The sequence below is a fragment of the Oncorhynchus gorbuscha genome, linkage group LG12 (assembly GCF_021184085.1).
Source record: "Oncorhynchus gorbuscha isolate QuinsamMale2020 ecotype Even-year linkage group LG12, OgorEven_v1.0, whole genome shotgun sequence".
In the NCBI taxonomy this organism is placed as follows: Eukaryota; Metazoa; Chordata; class Actinopteri; order Salmoniformes; family Salmonidae; genus Oncorhynchus; species Oncorhynchus gorbuscha.
Window position 1 is genome coordinate 54,731,373 of NC_060184.1, and position 26,890 is coordinate 54,758,262.

General features: G+C 44.5%; 1 protein-coding gene across 1 annotated transcript in view; it reads left to right on the plus strand.

Annotated features, from left to right (window-relative positions):
- Positions 1 to 5,098, plus strand: part of LOC123991128 (enhancer of polycomb homolog 1-like) — a 46,165-nt gene extending 41,067 nt beyond the window's left edge. The window contains exons 12-14 of the mRNA XM_046292354.1: positions 846 to 987; positions 1,242 to 1,656; positions 3,418 to 5,098. Of these exons, the coding sequence (XP_046148310.1) occupies positions 846 to 987; positions 1,242 to 1,656; positions 3,418 to 3,490 (630 nt within the window). The 3' untranslated portion in view covers positions 3,491 to 5,098. The remainder of the gene's footprint in view (positions 1 to 845; positions 988 to 1,241; positions 1,657 to 3,417) is intronic.
- Positions 5,099 to 26,890: the final 21,792 nt, after the last annotated feature.

The window sequence follows — 26,890 nt, forward strand, 5'->3', positions numbered from 1 at the left end:
ACTTTGCCAAAACATTTCAAACTACTTTTGTAATAAAACTTTAGGTATTTTTTAACATAAATAATCAATCAAATTGAAGACCGGATGATCTGTGTTCAATACAGGAGGAAAACGCCTCTATCTAACAGTACACTTTAAGTGACCCTCCTTCTGAACAGGGCTACTTCATTACACAAAGGAAAAACCTCAACCAATTTCTAAAGACAGTTGACATCCAGTGGAAGCGGTAGGAACTGCAAGAAGGTCCCTTAGAAATCTGGATTCCCAATGAAAAACATTGAAGAGTGACTTAAAAAAAAAATCTGAATGGTTTGTCTTCGGGGTTTCGCCTGCTAAATAAGTTCTGTTATACTCACAGACATGATTCAAACAGTTTTAGAAACTTCCGAGTGTTTTCTATCCAAATCTACTAATACTATGCATATCTTCTCTTCTGGGGATGAGTAGCAGGCAGTTGAATTTGGGCATGCATTTCATCTGGATGTGAAAATACTGCCCCGTCACCAAGAAGTTAAAGCATAAGACACGCTCGGTACATGTAGTTGATTTTATTAGAACACATAGGGTATCTTTTATATATTTTTTAAAAATACACGTTTCTAAAATTCAGACCAATCGATTGGTCGAAAGAAAAGACCACTATCGATCGTCCAAGATTTGTTTTTAGTCGGGGAAAGCCCTCGAAGCCAGAATAGAATGCCTTTGTGTTCCTTTGAGGGAGCTTTTCATCCTGTCTGGAAAAATAACCAGGGGAATGACTGATTTCACTGACTCTTCCATGTTTAATATGCTCAGTGGTTGTACAATCACATCACTCGGGCTGTCTCCATCTGTCCTTCCTCCAGTGTATAATATCTAAGACGTTAGACTCGGCCAGCGCCCAGTTTGCTGCCTCTGCCCTGGTGACCACGGACCAGCTGATGGCCTTCAAGGGCAAGGAGGAGGGGGTTCTGGGAACTGGCGTCAACGGAGTCTTTCCAGGCTCAGGTGAGCAGCAGCGCCAATGGGATCTGAGCTCTTTGGGCCCTGGTTAAAAGTAGTGCACTATTTATGGATAGAGTACCATTGTAGGACGCAGACCAGATTTGCAAATTAATACAATTGAATAGAGACAGGACTGTAGAGTTGAGGAAGTGCTCTAGTCTTATCAAAGTATTTTCTTTACCCATCTCCTCACAGTATTTTACTGATGAATGACATGTATGGTATTAGTCTAATGTATTAATGTCTCCCTCCCTCAGGAGTGTACAAAAGCTTACACCTCGCTAGCACCACCCACACCCACCACCCCAACACCAACCAGACTCCCACTCCTCCTCCATCAGCCCCCACTTTCCTCAAGCCCTCCACCACTACATCCCCTGTTACCGCCTCCCTCAGCTCCCCAGCTAACACCCATGGGAATCCCCTCCACTTGGGTAGCAACGCTGCCAACTCCACCCCCACCACCACTCAGGTCCTGATAGGGAACAACGTCCGTATGAGCGTACCCTCCTCCCCTGTCCTCCCCAGTCTGGGCGGAACCACCACGCGCCACAGCCACATACCCAGGGCTCTGGGAGCCTTGCCCTCCTCTGCCTTAAAGATGGCTGCCAACACCAACTGTCAGATGCCCAACAAGGTCACCGGGGCTTCTACCATGGACATAGGATCCAGGTGAGATGATTTAACATATTCTAACAAATTCACTTTGAATAACATACTGTTTAAGGCATGCCCTGACTTTAACTGAATGCTATTATAAAAACATACTCTGACACAGACCAAGGCTATTCACAAATTATAAGGTTAGGGGTTGTGATGAATCTGTTATTTGTTTTAATTAATTGGTTAAGCCATTCCTTAATCTTGAAACTACCCCTCCCGGATCCGGGAGAATTGTCATCAACTACACTAATTAGCATAACGCAACGGACAAAAAATCTTGCTCGAAAATATTAATATTCGTGAAATATAGTGAAACGCAGCATAGCCGTTTGTTAATCACCCTGTCATCTCAGATTTTGAAATTATGCTTTACAGCCAAAGCAAGACAAGCATTTGTGTAAGTTTATCGATAGCCTAGCATAGCATTATGTCCAGCTAGCAGCAGGCAGCTTGGTCACGAAAAGCAATCAAATTAAATTGTTACCTTTTTTTCTTTTTTTTTACCCCTTTTCTCCCCAATTTCGTGGTATCCAATTGTTGTAGTAGCTACTATCTTGTCTCATCTTTACAACTCCCGTACGGGCTCGGGAGAGACGAAGGTTGAAAGTCATGCGTCCTCCGATACACAACCCAAGCCGCACTGCTTCTTAACATAGCGGACATCCAACCCGGAAGCCAGCCACACCAATGTGCCGGAGGAAACACCGTGTACCTGGCAGCCTTGGTTAGCGCGCACTGCGCCCGGCCCGCCACAGGAGTCGCTGGTGCGCGATGAGACAAGGACATCCCTACCGACCAAGCCCTCCCTAATCCGGACGACGCTAGGCCAATTGTGCGTCACCCCACGGACCTCCCGGTCGCGGCCGGTTACGACAGAGCCTGGGCGCGAACCCAGAGTCTCTGATGGCACAGCTGGCGCTGCAGTACAGCGCCCTTAACCACTCGTTTACCTTAACCAATCGTTTACCTTTGCGCTTCGGGTGTTTTCACTCACGAGACTCCCAGTTACACAGCAAATGTTCATTTTTTTCCATAAAGATTATTTTTATAGCCGAAATACCTCCGTTTGTTCTTTACATTTTGTTGAGAAATCCACCGGAAATTGCGGTCACGACAACACCGAAAAATATTCCAAATTCGATCCATAATATCGACAAACATGGCAAATGTTTTTTATTATCAATCCTCAAGGCGTTTTTCAAATATCTATTTGATAATATATCAACCGGGACAATTGGCTTCTTAGTAGGAGCGAGAGGAGCAATGGCCGCCTTTGTCTATTACGCACAAATCACTCTGAGAGCCACCAGCTGACCACTGACACAATGTTGTCGTTCACGCTCATTTTTCAAAATAAAAGCCTGAAACTATGTCTTGTGACTCTAGACACATTAGGGAAGCCATAGAAAAAGGAATCTGGTTGATATACCTTTCAACGCTCAATAGGGAGGCATAGGAACGCAGAGGAGTCACTTCCTGATTGGAGTTTTCTCAGGCTTTCGCCTGCAGTATCAGTTCTATTATACTCAGACAATATTTTTACAGTTTTGGAAACTTTAGTGTTTTCTATCCTAAGCTGTCAATTATATGCATATTCTATCTTGTCCTGAGAAATAGCCCGTTTACTTTGGGAACATTATTTTTCCAAAAATGAAAATACTGCCCCCTAGTCTCGAGGTTAAACAAATGTTATCAACATGCAGAGTTAAAGTTAATAAGGGGTCTAATGGAAGCAGTTTTTGACATGGTGTTTGTCTTGTATTCTTCCAGGGATAATCACGATCAAGACAAACCAGCTCTGAACAGTATAGCGGACAACACAGTGGCCATGGAGGTGACGTAGCAGAGTGGTGGTGGTGGTGCTAGCTACCATGACAGTCCAGCCAGGCCCAACGCTAACCAACCTCTGCTGGCCAACCAGTCCTCTGCTGAGAGTCTGCTGCTACTCTCTGAATCCACTCTTTAGGTGCTGTGCATCGTAGCATTGGGAATGCAAAAGGGACGGTAGGCGGGTGGTCGGCGGGACTCCACACACATACACACAACGGACTACATACAGAGTACAGACAGACACGTTTCCATGGCAACTGTGGGGATTACATGGGTTGCAATTCTCATCTCTCATGCTTTTTAAATGTTTTTGTATTCGTTACTGTTAATAAGAGTAAAAATTGACATTGTGTAAATTATGAATATGGCAAATTAGTATCTGTACAGTAACTAAATATTTGTAATACCCCCCCTTGTATATATGTTACTTGAATACAGAAACTTGTTTTATTTGTGATGTTTTGCACTTGGGAATAAAAATAAAAAAGCGATAAACTTGTGAGTGTGAGATGTGAGAGTTGTATAAACGAAAGAGACATTTCAGAAGAGACGTTTCATCACATGCATGGTGCAGAGCCTGCTGTTTTATCTATTTATTGTGCTGTGTTTACAGTTTCCTTTTTTTCCCTTTTGTTTTTGCACTGTACCTTCATTGGTTCCTGTGCTGTAGTAAATGTTAGGTAGCTACGGACTCCTGGGTATTTTGTATATTGTAAACACAATGCAGGTTTCCCCCCCATTTGGGTCCCTGCGCTTTTCTTTGGATCATGTGGAATTCAATGGTGATATACAGATAGACTCTGTGGGGAGAGAAGCCAGAAGTGGAGGACATGGTCAGCTTTGGTTCACTTCACTTAGCGGGGTTAAAGCTCTTCCTGGGATCTTCCATTTACGTTATCCCGACACAAGTAACAAACTAGGGATTAAGTCTCTTCCTAGAAGCATCTCCCTCATGCTTCTGATTCAAAGCACTTATCGATTTTGTTTTCTGTTTTTTTTTAATCAATATTAATGCTGCTTTTGTATAATTTTGGTCCCTTGTTTTCATGCAATGCCCCCCCCCCCTTTAATTATTTTAACCCCACACACATTTTTGTAAAACAGAATTGAGTTATTTTTGTATTTTTCTCCTGTTTTTGTGGTTAAAAAAATGATTGTAAGCTTCTTCGTATTGACAGACTTCATTATTTTGTTACTTGTTTATGCATAGGTGATAAGGGAGGTGAATGGCAGTTACAATTGCTGTATGTATCATCATTCCAATTTCTGTCAAGAAAAAAAAAATGCTAATGGGGGGTAGCTATGGAGAAAGGCTAATTTTCTCTTATCTCACCGTTTCAAACTCCAGACGGCTGCAAGGCCAAAAACCACAAGTGTCGGGTGCCTTCCCTTGGGGGGAAAAAACGTGCTCTCTTCTGTGAAGAGTAAGGCACAAAAACAGTGCTACTCCTAGTAGTACTTTTTGTCTGTGTCGTCAGAATCTGAATGCCCAGTCCAATGGCAGGATTTATCCTTGAGGTTTTCTTGTCCCACCTGGAGGCTGAAAAGAATAATGAAAATAAAAAAGTGACAGAACTCTACGATAATATAAGACAATAAAGCCCAGGTCATTATATGTGGATTATGTGGCTCTTTGTGTTCTGTTGGGTGAATGTTATGGTCCTGTGTGTGTTTGTGTGTGAGCAAAAATTGGCATATTTTAAGAACGAGACGTTTTGAATAATGTAACTCATGCCATGCAGGGTTTGTGTAGGCCTATGGATGTTTCAACTGGGTGGCTGTGTGTGTGTAAGAGAGTGAGAGCGCAATGTTTTGGGATTTTTACGATGGTTTATACTGCATTTCATCTTGTTACATTATCACATTTTGATGCTGTAATTAAAGCACAAGTATCACTGAGCTGAAAGCCATCCCGTTTCCCATTTAAAACGGATTACTCAAAGGGTAAATAAATGTTAGTGTGATTGTGCGTGTCTGAGTGCATGCCTTGCAGGTTGACATTACCTAAACTATTAGCACCCTGTTTGAAAGGAACAATGACCTACTGAAAGAAAAGACCAGGCATTCTTTGACCAAGTGTAACCTCATTATTTGATTGTTATTGGGAACAAAAATGCCAAGCATTACATGCAAAGGGAATTATCCCCCATTCTTGCCCAGATGGTATCCTATTCTTGACGTAGTGCATTAATAAAAATAAATAATGTACTATATAGGGAATAGGGTGCCATTTGGCACTCGGACCATGCAGGCATGTCCATAATTGATTCCACACCAGCGGATCCCAACAGCACAGCCAAGATAATTCAGTCCCTCTGTAACCACCACTTAGATAAAACAACGAATCAAGTCGGCTTTCTCATTACAACAGTCTTCGGTAACATCCCAAATGGCACTGTATTCCATACATAGTGCACTACTTTGAACCTGGCCCTAGTCCAAAGTAGTGCACTTTGTCAGGGAATAGGGTGTTGGGCTGCTTCAAGCACTCTGACGTGAGAGAAATAAAACTGCACACACACACTCCCAACAATACACTCACACTGCTCCCAGGGACAATTCACCATGACAACGCTATGCCGTCAAGATACAGCTCGGCAGCACATGGAATTACTCTGCTTTCCGTTAACCCCTCCAAGCAAACAGCTGAAATATAAAGCTCATTCTCTTCGTCTGTCATTCACTCTCAAATTGCCCTCATTCTGTAAATATGAATTCTTTGGCTTGGGTTTAGCTTTCAAAGTATAGCACAAAATGGACTGCGTGACCAAGATAACCCTGGTGGAAAACAAGATGCATCTGTTCACAACTGGATCGGATGTCTTCTTCAGGGAGGTGATTGGAAGGGCTGACAGCCAAGTAGATTTAACCCCTTGCTTGCCACCTCACTCGATCTCCCCCTCTGTCTCCCTCTCGTCCCTCTCTCTTTCCCCCTCAGTGCCCCATCAACCCTCGCCCTGGCCAACAGGTGCAGTAGTCTGAAAGGGAATGGGGACTTTGTTGATTGATAGCCTGGTACTGTCTATGATATGACTTCTCGAAAATAGGATTTTACCTCTGGAGAGAGAGAGAGCCTTTCCTGTATAACATGATCACGTTACTCAGGGATGAATTATGATTTGCTTCTCAGTAGGGTTAGATTAGACTTTTTCGAAAGAGATGGAAAAATTAAGAAGTTTAATGACTATGTTACGTCCCAAATAGCACCCTATTGCCTATGGGCCCTTGTCAAAAGTTGTGCACTATGTGAGGTATAGGGTGCCATTTGCAGTGGTGGGAAAAGTATCCAATTGTGATGCTTGAGTAAAAGTATAGATACCTTAACAGAAAGTTACTCAAGTAAAAGCTAAAGTCACCCAGTAAAATACTACTTGAGTATAAGTCTAAAAGTATTTGGTTCTAAATATATTTAAGTATCAAAAGTAAAAGTAAAAATTATTTCAAATTCCTTATATAGAGCAAAGCAGATGGCACCATTTTCTTGTTTTTAAATTTTATGGATAGCCAGGGGCACACTCCAACACTCAGACATAATTTACAAGTTATGCATTTGTGTTTAGTGAGTCTGCCATATCAGAGGCAGTAGGGATGACCACATGTTCTCTTGATAAGTACATGAATTGGACCATTTTCCTATCCTGCAAAGCATTTAAAATGTAATGAGTACTTTAGGGTGTCAGGGAAATTGTATGGAGTAAAAAGTACATTATTGTCTTTAGGAATAAAGTAAATTCAAAAGTTTTCAAAAAATAAATCGTAAAGTACAGATACACAGAAAAAAATACTTAAGTAGTACTTTAAAGTATTTTTACTTAAGTACTTTACACCACTAGCCATTTGGGGCGTAGCCTATTTCATTCAAGTGGGGTGATGTAGTCAGACTCAGCTCTGTTTTCAAGCTGGTTGTCTTCACTTTGACATGTGAGCAGAATAAAGTGCATGGTGTGAAGCTGTGGTAAACAGAGGGAGTGTCCCAAATGACACCCTATTCCCTTTATTGAGCACTACTTTTGACTAGGGTCCATATTGCTCTGGTCAAAAGTAGTGCACTATATAGCGAAATGGGTGCCATTTTGTGATGTAGCCACAGAACCATTCAGGGCCAAAGCTACTATCCCCTGCTGTCACTGTGGACACAGTTGTGGTGTGAGATCAATCTGTACTGAACGTTTCTATTTCACCGGAGACACATACAGATTTCAATGGAGACACATACACACATTGCAACACTCAGTCACCTATGCTGGACTGAAACAAACTCAAGCTGAGGAGGGTCAAGCCAGGTTATATGTTGCAGCCAGCCAGTGCTGTTGAACTTGTTGTGCTTGCACAGTCCTTGAGTGAAAATTGCACTCAATAGAGAGTGGCCATTTTCCTTAGATGGCCATTCTCTCTAGATGGCCATTCTCTTTAGATGGTATTATGAGTGTTCCTCCGTCTGTGCTCAAGTGGAGAAAACACTCTAGCCTTTTACAGAGCTCTCAGTAAGAGTGGGTTTTTTAACAGGAACATTGGGTTTTTATTGGCTGAGTGTTGACTGTTGGATGTTGTTCTGGTTCTGTGCATATTTCAGCAAGAGAGCTCAACCAGGAGGTCTGTGATATGTGATGTATGTTTCTTCATGTATACTGATTTTTTTCTTCTGATCTAAGCATGTTTGGACATTTGTGAGCTTCTATTTAGTTTTTTCAGTGTAGTGTCATTCTGATGCAGACGGCCTTCGGTGACAGTGAGGTGTAGGGAACAAGTCACTAGTCTGGGCTGAGCTTGGGGACACCAAACAGAGTAAGCACTTACAGAATAACCACATGAATTTCACATTGAGGAGACCAAGGCACAGCTTCTTAACACAGCGCGCATCCAACCCGGAATCTAGCCACACCAATGTGTCAGAGGAAGCGTGGCGCCCGGCCCGCCACAGGAGTCGATGGTGCGCGATGAGACAAGGATATCCCTACTGGCCAAATCCTCCCTGACGACGCTAGGCCAATTGTGCTTCACCCCACAGACCTCCCGGTCACAGCCGGCTACGACAGAGCCTGGGCGCGAACCCAGAGTCTTAACCCCTTGCTCGCAGCTAAGGGCTGCGAGCAGTGCCCTAGACCACTACGCCACCCGGGAGGCCTTTCCCCTTCACTGTTAACAGAGGGCTAATATCAACAAGATCCATGCCAGTCTCACTAGGCTTAAAGTAGAAGAAAGATTAATTGCATCACGTCTTGTTTTTATGAGAAATATTACTGTGATGAAAATTCCAAATTGTCAGCATAATCAAATAACATACAATGCTAACAGACATACATACTCCACCAGGCATGTCACCAGGGGTCTCTTCACAGTCCCCAAGTCCAAAACAAATTTAAGGAAACGCATAGTATTGTATAGAGGCATGGTTGGATGGAACGCCCTTCCATCTAAAATGACCCAAGCAAACAGCAAAATCAGCTTAAAAACTACACCTCACAGAACAACGCCTCTCCCTAAGCAAGTAATGTGTTACCAGTCCAGCTTTAAACAACATTCAGCTTATAAAGGCTTCATAAATCCTTCATAAAGCCTCCATAAGCACTACGTAAATGTGTTACAAGGCATCTATAAGTGTATGTCATGCTTTATAAAAGGTTCAGAAATGTGGTATAACTGTGTGACATAATCCTCTATGTCAAATGTGACATAACCCACTATGTCGAATATGATATAAACATGTGCTTTATAAAGGGTGACATGTTGTGCTGAAGGATGGCATACGCTCTAAAGTGATGTCATATTAGTCACATTACACCTAATCTCAGACACTTCCGCCCAAATGCGCAGAAGGTCTGGTGGACCAACGCATCAAACTTGTCCTTCATTGGTTAGGGTTAGGTTTAAAATCACATTTTAAGAAGATAAATTGTGGAAATAGGAAGGTTTAGGAATAACTATGACTTTTTGACTGTATTAAGTAGTGACGATGACAAATACTTTATGCAGTAAGGTCCCTCCTATAGAATTCTATGGACACTCCCACTAAGGCCAAATTTAAATGGTTGATATCATGACTGACCTTCATGTCTTAAAATAATGATGAACTGTCATTTCTCTTTGCTTATTTGAGCTGTTCTTGCCATAATATGGACTTGGTCTTTCACCAAATACGGCTATCTTCTGTATACCCCCCTACCTTGTCACAATAAAACTGATTGTCTCAAAGAAGAAAATAAATTCCACAAGTTAACTTTTAACAAGGCACAACTGTTAATTGAAATGCATTCCAGGTGACGACCTCATGAAGCTGGTTGAGAGAATGCCAAGAGTGTGCAAAGCTGTCATCAAGGCAAACGGTGGCTACTGTAAATAATCTAAAATATAAATATATTTTGATTCAGGTTTTAAATGTACTTAATTATCAAAAGTATAAAAGTATAAATAATTTAAAATGTATTATATTTACCAAACCAGACAACACGATTTTCTTGTTTTTTTTTATTTTACGGATAGCCAGGGTCACAGTTCAACACTCATTTCAACACTAATTTACAAACAAAGCATTTGTGTTTAGTGAGTCTGCCAGATCAGAGGCAGTAGGGATGACCAGGAATGTTCTCTTGATAAATGCATGAATTAGACAATTTATCTGTCCTGCTATGCATTCAAAATGTAAAGAGTACTTTTGGGTGGCAGGGAAAATGTAAAGAGTAAAAAGTACATTATTTCTTGAGAAATGTAGTGGAGTAAAAGTAAAAGTTGTCAAACAAATAAATAGTCAAATAAAGTACAGATACCCCAAAAAACGACTTACTTTACACCACTGGTGAAATCATGCACAGAGTAGCCTATAAAATAGCAACGCACGTGACATATACTCACATGCGCGCTGCGCTACACATCTAGTTTCAACGGAATATAATCTGCAGGCAGCAGGAACACGCAGCTCTCAAATGGTTTTGGCATGGAGCAGAAAATGAATAATGTCATCGGTAGCCGGTAGGTAGGAAAGACGTTTCAACATATGGGTATGCAAACCGGGTATTGAAAAAGTATGGTCCGAAGTCTTGGTTAGTAAGCTATTTGTGATGTGCAATTCAGTCAACATGTGCTGTTTGCATCAGGGGCGTAGGCATGCATGGGCTTGGTTGGACAAAGGCCCACCTACTGGGGAGCCAGGCCCTGCCAGGCCTACCCAATCAGATTAAGCAAAACAAAAAAATAATACATTATTGTTACAAAAAACACAGTTCCTTTCACCAGATTTTTACCTACCTCATCCCCATACTGTTTTTATTTATTTACTTTTCTGCTCTTTTGCACACCAATATCTCTACCTGTACATGACCATCTGATCATTTATCACTCCAGTGTTAATCTGCAAAATTGTAATTATTCGCCTACCTCCTCATGCCTTTTGCACACAATGTATATAGACTCTCTTTTTTTCTCTACTGTGTTATTGACTTGTTAATTGTTTACTCCATGTGTAACTCTGTGTTGTCTGTTCACACTGCTATGCTTTATCTTGGCCAGGTCGCAGTTGCAAATGAGAACTTGTTCTCAACTAGCCTACCTGGTTAAATAAAGGTGAAATAAAAATAAAGATGATGGTAATTTGAAACAACCCTTTCCTACAGTCAATGACCAAAAGCCTCCTTGGCCTCATGAGTAGAATATAATTTGTAAGTCGCTCTGGATAAGAGCGTCTGCTAAATGACTTTAATGTAAATGTAAATGTATATATTAATATATTTTTGAATAATTAATCACGTTTTTTTTATTATGAAAATGTATGTTAAAATGTATTATGTTTGAAAACCAAACAACAGTGCGGGGCATGCTCACTGAATTAAAGGGCAACAAACTACAGAATCTGAATTTCTTCGATTTTCCCCAGACCTCATAAGTCATCCCCTGATGTGGTTTAAGCATTGTTGTGAACACAGAACATCCAATTTAGTTGTTTTTCTATTAGAAAAGTGTGAAAAAACTGTGGTGAACCAGAAGTAACTGGGAGAACAATACAAACAGATTTTAAAAGGCCCTGCCAAATTAACCCTTTATAAAGCATCGCATATGGTTATAGATTATTTGTAACACATTTATCTAGTGTTTATGAAGGCTTTATGAAGCATTTATAAACTGCATGTCATTTAAAGCGGGGACCTAATGTATTTCTATATTTATTTTAAATATTTGTAGCTCTGTCCTTGAGCTGTTCTAGTCTATTATTGTTCCATATTTTGTCATGTTTTGTGTGGTCCCCAGGAAGGATAGCTGCTGCTTGTGTGTGTGTGTGTGTGTGTGTGTGTGTGTGTGTGTGTGTGTGTGTGTGTGTGTGTGTGTGTGTGTGTGTGTGTGTGTGTGTGTGTGTGTGTGTGTGTGTGTGTGTGTGTGTGTGTGTGTGTGTGTGTGTGTGTGTGTGTGTGTGTGTGTGTGTGTGTGTGTGTGTGTGTGAGAGAGAGAGAGAGAGAGAGAGAGAGAGAGAGAGAGAGAGAGTACAGAGTAAGTTAAGGTACGTAGATGGTATGTAGGGGCCTCAGAAGAACAGTCAGAGGGACATGATTGATAAAGACTTTCTACATGAGCTTCTCCAACTTGATACTTTCTGGATGATTAGTTGATCAATTTTCCAATCATTGAGTACGAGTGAGGAAGATTACAAATGCGTGTTTATTCTTGCACATAAGACAGGGATAACAATTGAATTACTGTCATTCAGTTTATACTGCTGTTTAAGCACAGTTGCCACAGCAACCTTTTACGCTCATCATCTAGATCCTTACTTTTCCGATTCAGTCTTTTCTGATTCAGTCTTTTCCGATTCAGTCTTCTTAGAAATTAATAAGGAGGGTTTGAATACAGTACATTTCTGTATGTTTGCTCAGGGATCCAAGATGGCGTAACAAGTCAAACGTCTCTGTCCTTCGTCTTGTCGTGTCCCATGTATGTATCTTTTTAGATATCTTTCTTTGCATGTTTATTAAATATTTTTCTAAACCTCAACTTCAAAATACACTCCTGCAACCCGCCTCACCCAATGTGGTGTGGATCTGCTTTTTTCTAAAGTATATTTCTTTACCTCTGAATTGAAGTCCCCCAACAGAGGCTAGCCATCTAACTAGCTACTAGCTAGTAGTCAGCTAACCACTGCTAGTGGTCATCAGCTACCTTTATCTTGGACGCGATTCAAACCAGAGCATACCGGACCTATTTTCTCTCCATATTGTCATGTTTTGTCTTATATTGTCTTGTCATTTTGCTTTTCCTTCTGTTCGTTTTCCCCCTGCTGGTCTTTTTAGGTTCGTTCCCTTTTTTTCTCTCTCCCTCCCTCTCTCTCTTCTCTCTATCGTTCCGTTCCTGCTCCCAGCTGTTCCTATTTCCCTAATCAATCATTTAGTCTTTCCACTCCTGTTCCCTATCTTTTCCCCTGATTAGAGTCCCTATTTCTCCCCTTGTTTTCCGTTTCTGTCCTGTCGGATCCCTGTATATTGTTCACCGTGCTGTGTCTTTGTATCGCCCTGTCGTGTCGTGTTTCCCTCAGATGCTGCGTGGTGAGCAGGTGTCTGAGTCTGCTACGGTCAAGTGCCTTCCCGAGGCAACCTACAGTTTATGATCGAGTCTCCAGTCTGTTCTCGTCATTACGAGTGGAATTGTTTGTTATGCTTTATTTACCGCTCCGATTTGTCTAGGAGTATTGCATATTTCCTTTTCTGGATTAAAGACTCTGTTTTCGCCAAGTCGCTTTTGGGTCCTCATTCACCTGCATAACACATATCCCCGGATTCCTACCGCAAGCTCTGAACCTTCTCACCTGGATCATCGCAGCTAGCTAGCTGCAATCCGAGTGACTACTCCTGGCTAACGCCTCTGTCCCGAAGCAAGCACCAATTAGCCTGGAGCTAGCCCATGCTAGGCCCATCTCCCGGCTAGCTGAAGAGGTCCATCAGCCACTCCTGGACCCGTTTTACTGCCAGTACGGGGTACAGAACCCCGCCGATTCTTCACGACTGGACTACCGACGTAATCTGCTCGAGGAGGTTACTCAACTGGCTCCTACGTCGTGACGTCCCCTGAATGCCCATCTGCTAGCCTGCTAGCCGTGGCCCACTAGCTGTCTAGAGCATATCGGACAGTTAGCTAATAGGTCCATCGGCCAATTTCTCGTGTCACTATTCCTATTTTGCTAATTGGCCTGAGCCCCTTTTACCACATGAAGCCCTGCTTATCCATCACGACTGGACTATTGACGTAATCTGCCCAAGGTTTTTTTCCCAACAGACCCCTTTGTCACGACGTCCCCTGAATGCCCATGTACTAGCCTGCTAGCCGCGGCCCGCTAGCTGTCTGGAGCATATTGGACTGTTAACTGAATAGATCCATTTGCCAATTGGACTGGAGCCCTCTGCTACACGGAACCCTACTAATCCATCATGACTGGTCTATCGATGGAACCGCACGAGAAGGCTAAAAAATACTTTCCTCCATCGTGACGTTCCTCTAAGGCCCTTCTGCTAGCTTGCTAGCCCCCGCCTGCTAGCTGTCTGAATCGCCGTGTCTCCAGCCAGCCCAACCATTCACTGGACCTCTATGATCACCTGGCTACGCTTGCCTCTTCCTAATGTCAATATGCCTGTCATGCAGGTGAAAGAGGACCCAAAAGCGACTTAACAGAAACAGAGTTTATTCAAGTCCAAACAGAAAACGACAAATCCTGAATCCTTAACAGGAAATGTCCAAACAGGGAATAACAGAAATCCTCTAGTCTGTAGAGGGGAATAACAGGAGAAGCGGCCACAGACTGCAGGTCGCTTCGGGTAGGCGCAGGCCGTAGCTGACAGAGACACCTGCTCACACGCAGCATCTGATGAAGGCAAAAACATGACAGGACAGGGCGATACACAATCACAGCACGGTGAATTCTAAACAAGGAACCGACAGGACAGGAACGGAACACAAAGGAAGAAATAGGGACTCTAATCAGGGGAAAGGATCGGGAACAGGTGTGGGAAGACTAAATGATGATTAGGGGAATAGGAACAGCTGGGAGCAGGAACGGAACGATAGAGAGAAGAGAGAGCGAGAGAGTGAGAGAGGGAGGGGGAGAGAGAGGGATAGAAAGAGGGAAAGAACCTAATAAGACCAGCAGAGGGAAACGAATAGAATGGGGAGCACAGGGACAAGACATGATAATAAATGACAAACATGACAGTACCCCCCACTCACCGAGCGCCTCCTGGCGCACTCGAGGAGGAATCCTGGCGGCAACGGAGGAAATCATCGATGAGTGAACGGTCCAGCACGTCCCGAGACGGAACCCAACTCCTCTCCTCAGGACCGTAACCCTCCCAATCCACTAAGTATTGGTGACCCCGTCCCCGAGAACGCATGTCCATGATCTTATGTACCTTGTAAATAGGTGCGCTCTCGACAAGGACGGGAGGGGGAGGGAAGACGAACGGGGGTGCGAAGAAAGGGCTTAACACAGGAGACATGGAAGACAGGATGGACGCGACGAAGATGTCGCGGAAGAAGCAGTCGCACAGCGACAGGATTGACGACCTGGGAGACACGGAACGGACCAATGAACCGCGGAGTCAACTTACGAGAAGCTGTCGTAAGAGGAAGGTTGCGAGTGGAAAGCCACACTCTCTGGCCGCAACAATACCTTGGACTCTTAATCCTGCGTTTATTGGCGGCTCTCACAGTCTTCCCCGCAGACAAAGGCAGACCGGTAATGAAGTCTAAGGCGATGTGAGACCATGGTCGAGAAGGAATGGGGAGCGGTCTGAGACGACCGGCAGGAGGAGAGTTACCCGACTTAGGAGGAGAGTTACCCGACTTAGTCTGCGCGCAGTCCGAACAAGCAGCCACGAAACGGCGCGTGTCACGCTCCTGAGTCGGCCACCAAAAGCGCTGGCGAATAGACGCAAGAGTGCCTCGAACACCGGGATGACCAGCTAACTTGGCAGAGTGAGCCCACTGAAGAACAGCCAGACGAGTGGAAACAGGAACGAAAAGGAGGTTACTAGGACAAGCGCGCGGCGACGCAGTGTGCGTGAGTGCTTGCTTAACCTGTCTTTCAATTCCCCAGACTGTTAACCCGACAACACGCCCATAAGGAAGAATCCCCTCGGGATCAGTAGAAGCCACAGAAGAACTAAACAGACGGGATAAGGCATCAGGCTTGGTGTTCTTGCTACCCGGACGGTAAGAAATCACAAACTCGAAACGAGCGAAAAACAACGCCCAACGAGCTTGACGGGCATTAAGTCGTTTGGCAGAACAGATGTACTCAAGGTTCTTATGGTCTGTCCAAACGACAAAGGAACGGTCGCCCCCTCCAACCACTGTCGCCATTCGCCTAGGGCTAAGCGGATGGCGAGCAGTTCACGGTTACCCACATCATAGTTGCGCTCAGATGGCGACAGGCGATGAGAAAAATAAGCGCAAGGATGAACCTTATCGTCAGACTGGAAGCGCTGGGATAGAATGGCTCCCACGCCTACCTCTGAAGCGTCAACCTCGACAATGAATTGTCTAGTGACGTCAGGAGTAACGAGGATAGGAGCGGACGTAAACGTTCTTTTAGAAGATCAAAAGCTCCCTGGGCGGAACCGGACCACTTAAAACACGTCTTGACAGAAGTAAGAGCTGTGAGAGGGGCAGCAACTTGACCGAAATTACGAATGAAACGCCGATAGAAATTAGCGAAACCTAAAAAGCGCTGCAACTCGACACGTGACCTTGGAACGGGCCAATCACTGACAGCTTGGACCTTAGCGGAATCCATCTGAATGCCTTCAGCGGAAATAACGGAACCGAGAAAAGTAACGGAGGAGACATGAAAAGAGCACTTCTCAGCCTTTACGTAGAGACAATTCTCTAAAAGGCGCTGTAGAACACGTCGAACGTGCTGAACATGAATCTCGAGTGACGGAGAAAAAATCAGGATATCGTCAAGATAGACAAAAACAAAGATGTTCAGCATGTCTCTCAGAACATCATTAACTAATGCCTGAAAAACAGCTGGCGCATTGGCGAGACCGAACGGCAGAACCCGGTACTCAAAATGCCCTAACGGAGTGTTAAACGCCGTTTTCCACTCGTCCCCCTCTCTGATGCGCACGAGATGGTAAGCGTTACGAAGGTCCAACTTAGTAAAGCACCTGGCTCCCTGCAGAATCTCGAAGGCTGATGACATAAGGGGAAGCGGATAACGATTCTTAACCGTTATGTCATTCAGCCCTCGATAATCCACGCAGGGGCGCAGAGTACCGTCCTTCTTCTTAACAAAAAGAACCCCGCCCCGGCCGGAGAGGAAGAAGGCACTATGGTACCGGCGTCAAGAGACACAGACAAATAATCCTCGAGAGCCTTACGTTCGGGAGCCGACAGAGAGTATAGTCTACCTCGAGGAGGAGTGGTCCCCGGAAGGAGATCAATACTACAATCATACGACCGGTGAGGAGGAAGGGAGTTGGCTCGGGACCGACTGAAGACCGTGCGCAGATCATGATATTCCTCCGGCACTCCTGTCAAATCGCCAGGTTCCTCCTGAGAAGTAGGGACAGAAGAAACGGGAGGGATGGCAGACATTAAACACTTAACATGACAAGAAACGTTCCAGGATAGGATAGAATTACTAGACCAATTAATAGAAGGATTATGACATACTAGCCAGGGATGACCCAAAACAACAGGTGTAAACGGTGAACGGAAAATCAAAAAAGAAATAGTCTCACTGTGGTTATCAGATGCTGCGAGAGTTAAAGGTAGTGTCTCAAATTTGATACTGGGAAGATGACTACCATCTAAGGCAAACATGGGCGTAGGCTTGTCTAACGGTCTGAAAGGAATGTTATGTTTCCGAACCCATGCTTCGTCCATGAAACAACCCTCAGCCCCAGAGTCAATCAAGGCACTGCATGTAGCACCCGAACCGGTCCAGCGTAGATGGACCGACATAGTAGTACAAGATCTAGATGAAGAGACCTGAGTAGTAGCGCTCACCAGTAGCCCTCCGCTTACTGATGGGCTCTGGCCTCTTACTGGACATGAATTAACAAAATGTCCAGCAACTCCGCAATAGAGGCACAGGCGGTTGGTGATCCTCCGTTCCCTCTCCTTAGTCGAGATGCGAATCCCTCCCAGCTGCATGGGCTCAGTCTCAAAGCCAGAGGAGGGAGATGGTTGCGATGCGGAGCAGGGAAACACCGTTGATGCGAGCTCTCTTCCACGAGCCCGGTGACGAAGATCTACCCGTCGTTCTATGCGGATGGCGAGAGCAATCAAAGAGTCCACATCTGAAGGAACCTCCCGGGAGAGAATCTCATCCTTAACCACTGCGTGGAGTCCCTCCAGAAAACGAGCGAGCAGCGCCGGCTCGTTCCACTCACTAGAGGCAGCAAGAGTGCGAAACTCAATAGAATAATCCGTTATGGACCGTTCACCTTGGCATAAGGAAGCCAGGGCCCTAGAAGCCTCCCTACCAAAAACTGAACGGTCAAAAACCCGAATCATCTCCTCTTTAAAGTTCTGGAACTTGTTAGAGCAATCAGCCCTTGCCTCCCAGATAGCTGTGCCCCATTCTCGAGCCCGGCCAGTAAGGAGTGAAATGACGTAAGCAACCCGAGCTCTCTCTCTAGAGTATGTGTTGGGTTGGAGAGAGAACACAATCTCACACTGCGTGAGAAAGGAGCGGCACTCAGTGGGCTGCCCGGAGTAGCAAGGTGGGTTATTAACCCTAGGTTCTGGAGGCTCGGCAGACCAGGAAGTAACAGGTGGCACGAGACGTAGACTCTGGAACTGTCCAGAGAGGTCGGAAACCTGAGCGGCCAGGTTCTCCACGGCATGGCGAGCAGCAGACAATTCCTGCTCGTGTCTGCCGAGCATGGCTCCTTGGATCTTGACGGCAGTGTAACGAGCGTCTGAAGTCGCTGGGTCCATTCCTTGGTCGGTTCCTTCTGTCATGCAGGTGAAAGAGGACCCAAAAGCGACTTAACAGAAACAGAGTTTATTCAAGTCCAAACAGAAAACGACAAATCCTGAATCCTTAACAGGAAATGTCCAAACAGGGAATAACAGAAATCCTCTAGTCTGTAGAGGGAATAACAGGAGAAGCGGCCACAGACTGCAGGTCGCCGGGTAGGCGCAGGCCGTAGCTGACAGAGACACCTGCTCACACGCAGCATCTGATGAAGGCAAAAACACGACAGGACAGGGCGATACACAATCACAGCACGGTGAATTCTAAACAAGGAACCGACAGGACAGGAACGGAACACAAAGGAAGAAATAGGGACTCTAATCAGGGGAAAGGATCGGGAACAGGTGTGGGAAGACTAAATGATGATTAGGGGAATAGGAACAGCTGGGAGCAGGAACGGAACGATAGAGAGAAGAGAGAGCGAGAGAGTGAGAGAGGGAGGGGGAGAGAGAGGGATAGAAAGAGGGAAAGAACCTAATAAGACCAGCAGAGGGAAACGAATAGAATGGGGAGCACAGGGACAAGACATGATAATAAATGACAAACATGACAATGCCATTTTCATTATTGTTCTGGTTATTGTTTATTGTTTTATTTCTATGTAGATCCTTTAGCCCTGCTCAATATGCCTTACCAAACATTTAGTTCCACCTACATTTACATTTACATTTAAGTCATTTAGCAGACGCTCTTATCCAGAGCGACTTACAAATTGGTGCATTCACCTTATGACATCCAGTGGAACAGTCACTTTACAATAGTGCATCTAAATCTTAAGGGGGGTGAGAAGGATTACTTATCCTATCCTAGGTATTCCTTAAAGAGGTGGGGTTTCAGGTGTCTCCGGAAGGTGGTGATTGACTCCGCTGTCCTGGCGTCGTGAGGGAGTTTGTTCCACCATTGGGGGGCCAGAGCAGCGAACAGTTTTGACTGGGCTGAGCGGGAACTGTACTTCCTCAGTGGTAGGGAGGCGAGCAGGCCAGAGGTGGATGAACGCAGTGCCCTTGTTTGGGTGTAGGGCCTGATCAGAGCCTGGAGGTACTGAGGTGCCGTTCCCCTCACAGCTCCGTAGGCAAGCACCATGGTCTTGTAGCGGATACGAGCTTCCACATATGCGATGACATCACCTGGTTAAATGTTTCTAGAGACAATATCTCTCCTATCATCACTCAATGCCTAGGTTTACCTCCAATGTACTCACATCCTACCACACCTTTGTCTGTATATTATGCCTTGAATCTATTCTATCGTGCCCAGAAACCTGCTCCTTTTACTCCCTGTTCCGAACGTACTAGACGACCAGTTCTTATAGCCTTTAGCCGTACCCTTATCCTACTCCTCCTCTGTTCCTCTGGTGTTGTAGAGGTTAATCAAATCAAATCAATTGTATTTATATAGCCCTTCTTACATCAGTTGATATATCAAAGTGCTGTACAGAAACCCATCTTAAAACCCCAAACAGCAAGCAATGCAGGTGTAGAAGCACGGTGGCTAGGAAAATCTCCCTAGAAAGGCCAAAACCAAGGAAGAAACCTAGAGAGGAACCCGGCTATGAGGGGTAGCCAGTCCTATTCTGGCTGTGCCGGGTGGAGATTATAACAGAACATGGCCAAGATGTTCAAATGTTCATAAATGACCAGCATGGTCAAATAATAGTAATCACAGTGAACAGGTCAGAGTTCCATAGCCGCATGCAGAACAGTTTAAACTGGAGCAGCAGCACAGCCAGGTGGACTGGGGACAACAAGGAGTCAACAGGCCAGGTAGTCCTGAGGCATGGTCCTAGGGCTCAGGTCCTCCAAGAGAGAGAGAGAAAGAAAGAAAAAGAGATAGAGGTAATTAGAGAGAGCATACTTAAATTCACATAGGACACCGGATAAGACAGGAGAAATACTCCAGATATAACAGACTGACCCTAGCCCCCAATACATAAACTACTGTAGCATAAAGACAGGAGGGGTCAGGAGACACCGTGGCCCCATCCGATGATACCCCCGGACAGGGCCAAACAGGCAGGATAAGGTTAATCCAGGACCTGCAGTACCTAGCTCCACTCCTATTCCCCAGGTGCTCTCATTTGTTGACTTTTGTAACCGTAAAAGCCTTGGTTTCATGCATGGTAACATTAGAAGCCTCCTCCCGAAGTTTGTTTTATCACTGCCTTAGCACATTCTGCCAACCCACGTCTTAGCCGTGTCTGAATCCTGGCTTAGGAAGACCACCAAAAACCCTGAAATGTCCATCCCTAACTATAACATTTTCCGCCAAGATAGAAATGCCAAATGAGGCGGAGTTGAAATCTACTGCAGAGATAGCCTGCAGAGTTCTGTCTTACTATCCAGGTCTTTTCCAGGTCAATTCAATCCACCTTTCCAGAAACAAGTCTCTCACAGTTGCCACTTGTTATAGAACACCCTCTGCCCCCAGCTGTGCTCTGGACACCATATGTGAATTGATTGCCCCCCCATCTATCTTCAGAGCTCGTGCTGCTACGTGACCTAAACTGAGACATGCTTAACACCCCAGCAATCCTACAATCTCACACAAATTATCAATGAACCTACCAGGTACAACCCCAAATCTGTAAACACGGGCACCCTCATAGATATCATCCTAACCAACCTACCCTCCAAATACACCTCTGCTGTTTTCAACCAAGATCTCAGCGATCACTGTCTCATTGCCTGCATCCGTAATGGGTCTGTGGTCAAACGACCACCCCTCATCACTGTCAAACTCTCCCTAAAACACTTCAGTGAGCAGGCCTTTATAATTGACCTGGCCGGGGCATCCTTGAATGATATTGACCTCATCCCGTCAGTAGAGGATGCCTGGTTATTCTTTAGATGTACCTTCCTCACCATCTTACTTAAATAAGCATGCTCCGTTCAAAAAATGTAGAACCAGGAACAGATATAGCGCTGTAATGCAACTTTTCAGGGAAGTTAGGAACCAATATACGCAGGCATTTAGGAAAGCTAAGGCTAGCTTTTTCAAACACAAATTTGCATCCTGTAGCACACTCAAAAAAGTTATCGGACACTGTAAGGTCCATGGAGAATAAGAGCACCTCCTCCCAGCTGCCCACTGCACTGAGGCTAGGAAACACTGTCACCACCGATAAATCCACTACCCTGGTCAACTGCCCCCCACAGCAACTCGCCCAAGCCTCCCCATTTCTCCTCCTCCCAAATCCAGATAGCTGAAAGAGCTGCAAAATCTGGACCCGTACAAATCAGCCGGGCTAAACAATCTGGCCCCTCTCTTTCTAAAATTGTCTGCCAAAATTGTTTCAACCCCTGTTACTAGCCTGTTCAACCTCTCTTTCGTATTGTCTGAGATTCCCAAAGATTGGAAAGTTGCCGCGGTCATCCCACTCTTCAAAGGGTGAGATACTCTAGACCCAAACTGCTACAGACCTATATATATCCTACCCTGCCTTTCTAAGGTCTTCAAAAGCCAAGTTAACAAACAGATTACCGACCATTTCAAATCCCACCATACCTTCTCTGCTATGCAATCTGGTTTCAGAGCTGGTCATGGGTGCACCTCAGCCACGCTCAAGGTCCTAAACGATATCATAACCGCCATCGATAAGAGACATTACTGTGCAGCTGTATTCATCGACCTGGCCAAGGCTTTTGACTCTGTCAATCACCATATTCTTATCGGCAGACTAAACAACCTTGGCTTCTCAAATGACTGCCTCGCCTGGTTCACCAACTACTTCTCTGATAGAGTTCAGTGTGTCAAATCGGAGGGCCTGTTGTCTGGACCTCTGGCAGTATCAATGGGGGTGCCACAGGGTTCAATTCTCGAGCCGACTCTCTTCTCTGTATACATCAATGATGTCGTTCTTGCTGCTGGTGATTCTCTGATCCACCTCTACGCAGACAAAACCATTTTGTATACTTCTGGCCCTTCTTCGGACACTGTGTTAACTAACCTCCAGACAAGTGTCAATGCCATACAACTCTCCTTCCGATGCCTCCAACTGCTCTTAAATGCAAGTAAAACTAAATGCATGCTCTTCAACCGATCGCTGCCCGCACCTGCCCGCCCGTCCAGCATCACTACTCTGGACGGTTCTGACTTAAAATATGTGGACAACTACAAATTCCTTGGTCTCTGGTTAGACTGTAAACTCTCCTTCCAGACTCAAATTAAGTATCTCCAATTCAAAATTACATCTAGAATTGGCTTCCTATTTCGCAACAAAGCATCCTTCACTCATGCTGCCAAACATACCCATGTAAAACTGACAATCCTACCGATCCTCAACTTCGGCGATGTCCTTTACAAAATAGCCTCCAACACTTTACTCAACAAATTGGATGCAGTTTATCACAGTGCCATCTGTTTTGTCACCAAAGCCCCATATACTACCCACCATTACGACCTGTATGCTCTCGTTGGCTGGCCCTCGCTTCATACCCGTTGCCAAACCCACTGGCTCCAGGTCATCTACAAGTCTCTGCTAGGTATAGCCCTGCCTTATCTCAGCTCACTGGTCACCATAGCAGTACCCACCCATAGCACACACTCCAGCAGGTATATCTCACTAGTCATCCCCCAAAGCCAAGTCCTCCTTTGGCTGCCTTTCCATCCAGTTCTCTGCTGCCAATGACTGGAACGAACTGCAAAAGCACTGAAGCTGGAGACTCATATCTCCCTCACTAGCTTTAAGCACCAGCTGTCAGTGTCACACCCTGACCATAGTTTGCTTTGTATGTTTCTATGTTTTGTTTGGTCAGGGTGTGATCTGAGTGGGCATTCTATGTTGTATGTCTAGTTTGTCTGTTTCTGTGTTTGGCCTGATATGGTTCTCAATCAGAGGCAGGTGTTAGTCGTTGTCTCTGATTGGGAGCCATATTTTGGTAGCCTGTTTTGTCATTTTGGGTTGTGGGTTGTGGCTGATTGTCTATGTTAGTTGCTTGTGTCAGCACAGTTCTCATTATAGTTTAACGGTCGCTATTCGTTTATTGTTTTGTATAGTTTGTATTCAGTGTTCAGTGTTTTCTTTAATTAAAAAATCATCATGAACACATACCACGCTGCATTTTGGTCCGCTCCTTACGACGATCGTGACTGTCAGAGCAGCTCACAGATCACTGCACTTGTACATAACCCATCTGTAATATAGCCCATCCAACTACCTCATCCCCATACTGTATTTATTTATTTATCTTGCTCCTCTGCACCCCAGTATCTCTACTTGCACATTTATCTTCTGCACATCAATCACTCCCGTGTTTAATTTGTATATTGTAATTACTTTGCCACCATTACCTTTTTATTGCCTTACCTCTCTTATCTTGCCTCATTTGCACACACTGTATATAGCTTTTTTCTACTGTATTATTGACTCTATGTTTGTTTATTCCATGTGTAACTCTGTGTTGTTGTATGTGTCGAACTGCTTTGCTTTATTCTTGGCCAGGTCACAGTTGTAAATGAGAACATGTTCTCAACTAGCCTACCTGGTTAAATAAAGGTGAAATAAAATTAACAAAAATAAAATAGAGCAGCTGAGAGCTTTATGAGTGGGACTGGTGCCGAGTGTTCCGATTGGGTTTACAGTGTAATGGCTGTGTAAATCGAGTGTGTTTATGTTTGTCTGTGTCTGTGTGCAAGTGTGTGTGTGTTTAATGTGTCAGACAATCAGACAGTCAGCTCTCCCGTGAAGCAGAGAGAGGGGAGATGCTGCACTGTCCTGCCACTTCAGAAGAGGTACTGGCTAACTGGGAGAGAGGTGGTAGGTCGATTGGTTGGTTGGTTGGTCGTGTGGGGGATTGAATAACAACCTCCTGTATTGTACCGTATTGTACCGTACCGTACAGCCTCTCACAATACATCCTCCTCAGGCCAACTCCCTCGCTTCGTCTCAAATGCATCCTATTCCCTATAGTACACTTCATTAGTGGATAGGGTGCTATTTGGGACGCACACCCTTTACATCATTTTATCACGTCACTTCACACTGGGCACACATTTCAATATACATGATCTATTTATTTAGGTTGACAGCATGACATTGAAACAACGACGCTGATTCAAACATACAATTCTACTATCAACATTGAAACAAGGTCAAATAAAATATGTCTAATCAAATATAAAAATCGATGTAATTTCAACCACCCCAATATATCTTGTATATTGCATGTTTTTTAGTTTCTATGTGAAATGTTCCATGCAATTTAAATGTATGTTGAAATTAGATTGATATAACAACCTGTTAGTCAGGTTAAGTCAATGTATTTTCAAGTCCAATGTATTTTCCGCGTTGATTCCATGTCAAAATTTGATGACAAATTATATTGAAACAACATTGATTCAACATTGATTCAACCAGGGTGTTATCATTTGGCACAAAAGCCCTAGAATTATTGGACACTTTTCTGTTCACTACTCACTAATGCCTTTAATGGAAAAAGGCTCTTCAGAATGACAAGCAGCGAATGGCATGCTAATTCAGAATTAAACAGGGGTTGTGTCCAAAATGGTGCCCTATTCCTTATATAATGCACTACTTTTGTAGGGGATAGGGTGCCATTTTGGATATAGCGATGCTTTCACATTCATACACTTGGCTTCCGCAGTGTGTTCAGCCTGCTTTAAATGAGCCGCTTTATTGATAAAAAACGTTACATTCGCTAAAGTGAGAGGGATGGAAATCCATCTCGGTCCTGATTGCTTCATCTGGGAGAATGCACAAATGTATAGCTGTGTGTTGTGTGAGAGGAATCCCAATGAGGTGATGATGGAGGACAGAAGCTCTCGTCCCTCAAATGCCAAATTAGATGCCTTTTTCCCCAAAATGATGTTTGGTTTATTTCCCTTCTGGGATAAATAAAGTAAATCATGCTATTTTCCTTTTGGAGAGAATACTGTGTGTAAAAGCAGTTCAAAAGAGGCAGGACATCTCCTTGACTCAAGATTGAGAGGTCCACTGGACACTGGGTAGGTTTTCAAAATTGCGGTAACTTTCCAAAAAATTCGAGCTTTTTTAAAAATCCAGAAAGTTACCGGAATTTTGCAACCCCACTGTGATGCCAAACAATACTTTAACAGAGCAATATTCAATGTGGGTTCCAGGCTATGGCTGCCCTTCCCATTGTCCCCAAGTGGATGTTTTGTGCCCACAGACAGATAGACAGAGTTAAACCTTCCTTCCATATCTTCTGTAGATAGACAAGTGGAGGAGTGATGTGACCTTTCCATCTGCCCCTGGGGACAGGAAAATCAGGATCTTTCCCTGACAAAAGATTGAAAAACGGCAGCCGGTAGGCTTCTGTTGCTAGGCAGCAAGGCCTCACAGAAACAGTGTGTCAACAATAAAAGACAAATGAAAAATAGATTGCATTTCAGTGCGTTTGAGAATGGTCACAATGGAATCAGAGATGTAGAGGCTCGTACTGTATGTATGACTGCATGACTTTGTAACCACTTTGTAACCATGGTTGCAACATAGCTTTTTAGAAGACATGAGAGTTGGTAGTAAAGGCTAAGGATGCATCCCAAGTGGCAGCCTATTCCCTATTCCGTATGTAGTGCACAACAGTTAGAACATGGCTATACACATCATGGCAAGACAGCAGCCAATTGTCATCTTTGGTATGTGTCAATAGACAGCCATTATTATATCTGACTCATACATCCTGCAGTCAAAGGCAATGTTAGGATTGGAAACAAATACTAGGAATACCTCCCAAATGGCACCCTATTCCCTATATACTGTGTCACACCCTGATCTGTTTCACCCGTCTTTTTGCTTGTCTCCACCCCCCTCCAGGTGTCACCCATCTTCCCCATTATCCCGAGTGTATTTATACCTGCATTCTCCGTTTCTCTGTCTGTTGCCAGTTCCATTTGTTTCACCAAGCCTACCAGCATTTTTTTGCGTGCTCCTGTCTTTCTCCAGTTCCTGTTTTCTAGCTTTCCCAGTTTTGACCATTCTGCCTGCCCTGACCCTCCGTTTCTCTGTCTGTTGCCAGTTCCATTTGTTTCACCAAGCCTACCAGCATTTTTTTGCGTGCTCCTGTCTTTCTCCAGTTCCTGTTTTCTAGCTTTCCCAGTTTTGACCATTCTGCCTGCCCTGACCCTCAGCCTGCCTGCCATTCTGTTCCTTGTCATACCACTCTGGATTACTGACCTCTGCCTGCCCTGAGCCTGCCGGCTGTTCTGTACCTTTCAGACTCTGCTTTGGATTACTGACCTCTGCCTGCCCTTGACCTGTCGTTTGCCTGCCCCCCTGTTCTAGTAATAAACTTTTGTTACTTTGAAACTGTCTGCGTCTGGGTCTTCTCCTGAGCCTTGACAGTACGAACTGACCATGACGGACCCAGCAGACTCGGACCAGCTCCACAATGCCATCTCCTCCCAAGGAGCCACCATTGGAAGGCACGAGGAGTTGCTTCGTGGTCTTATGAAAGGGTTCCAGATCTTGGCCAA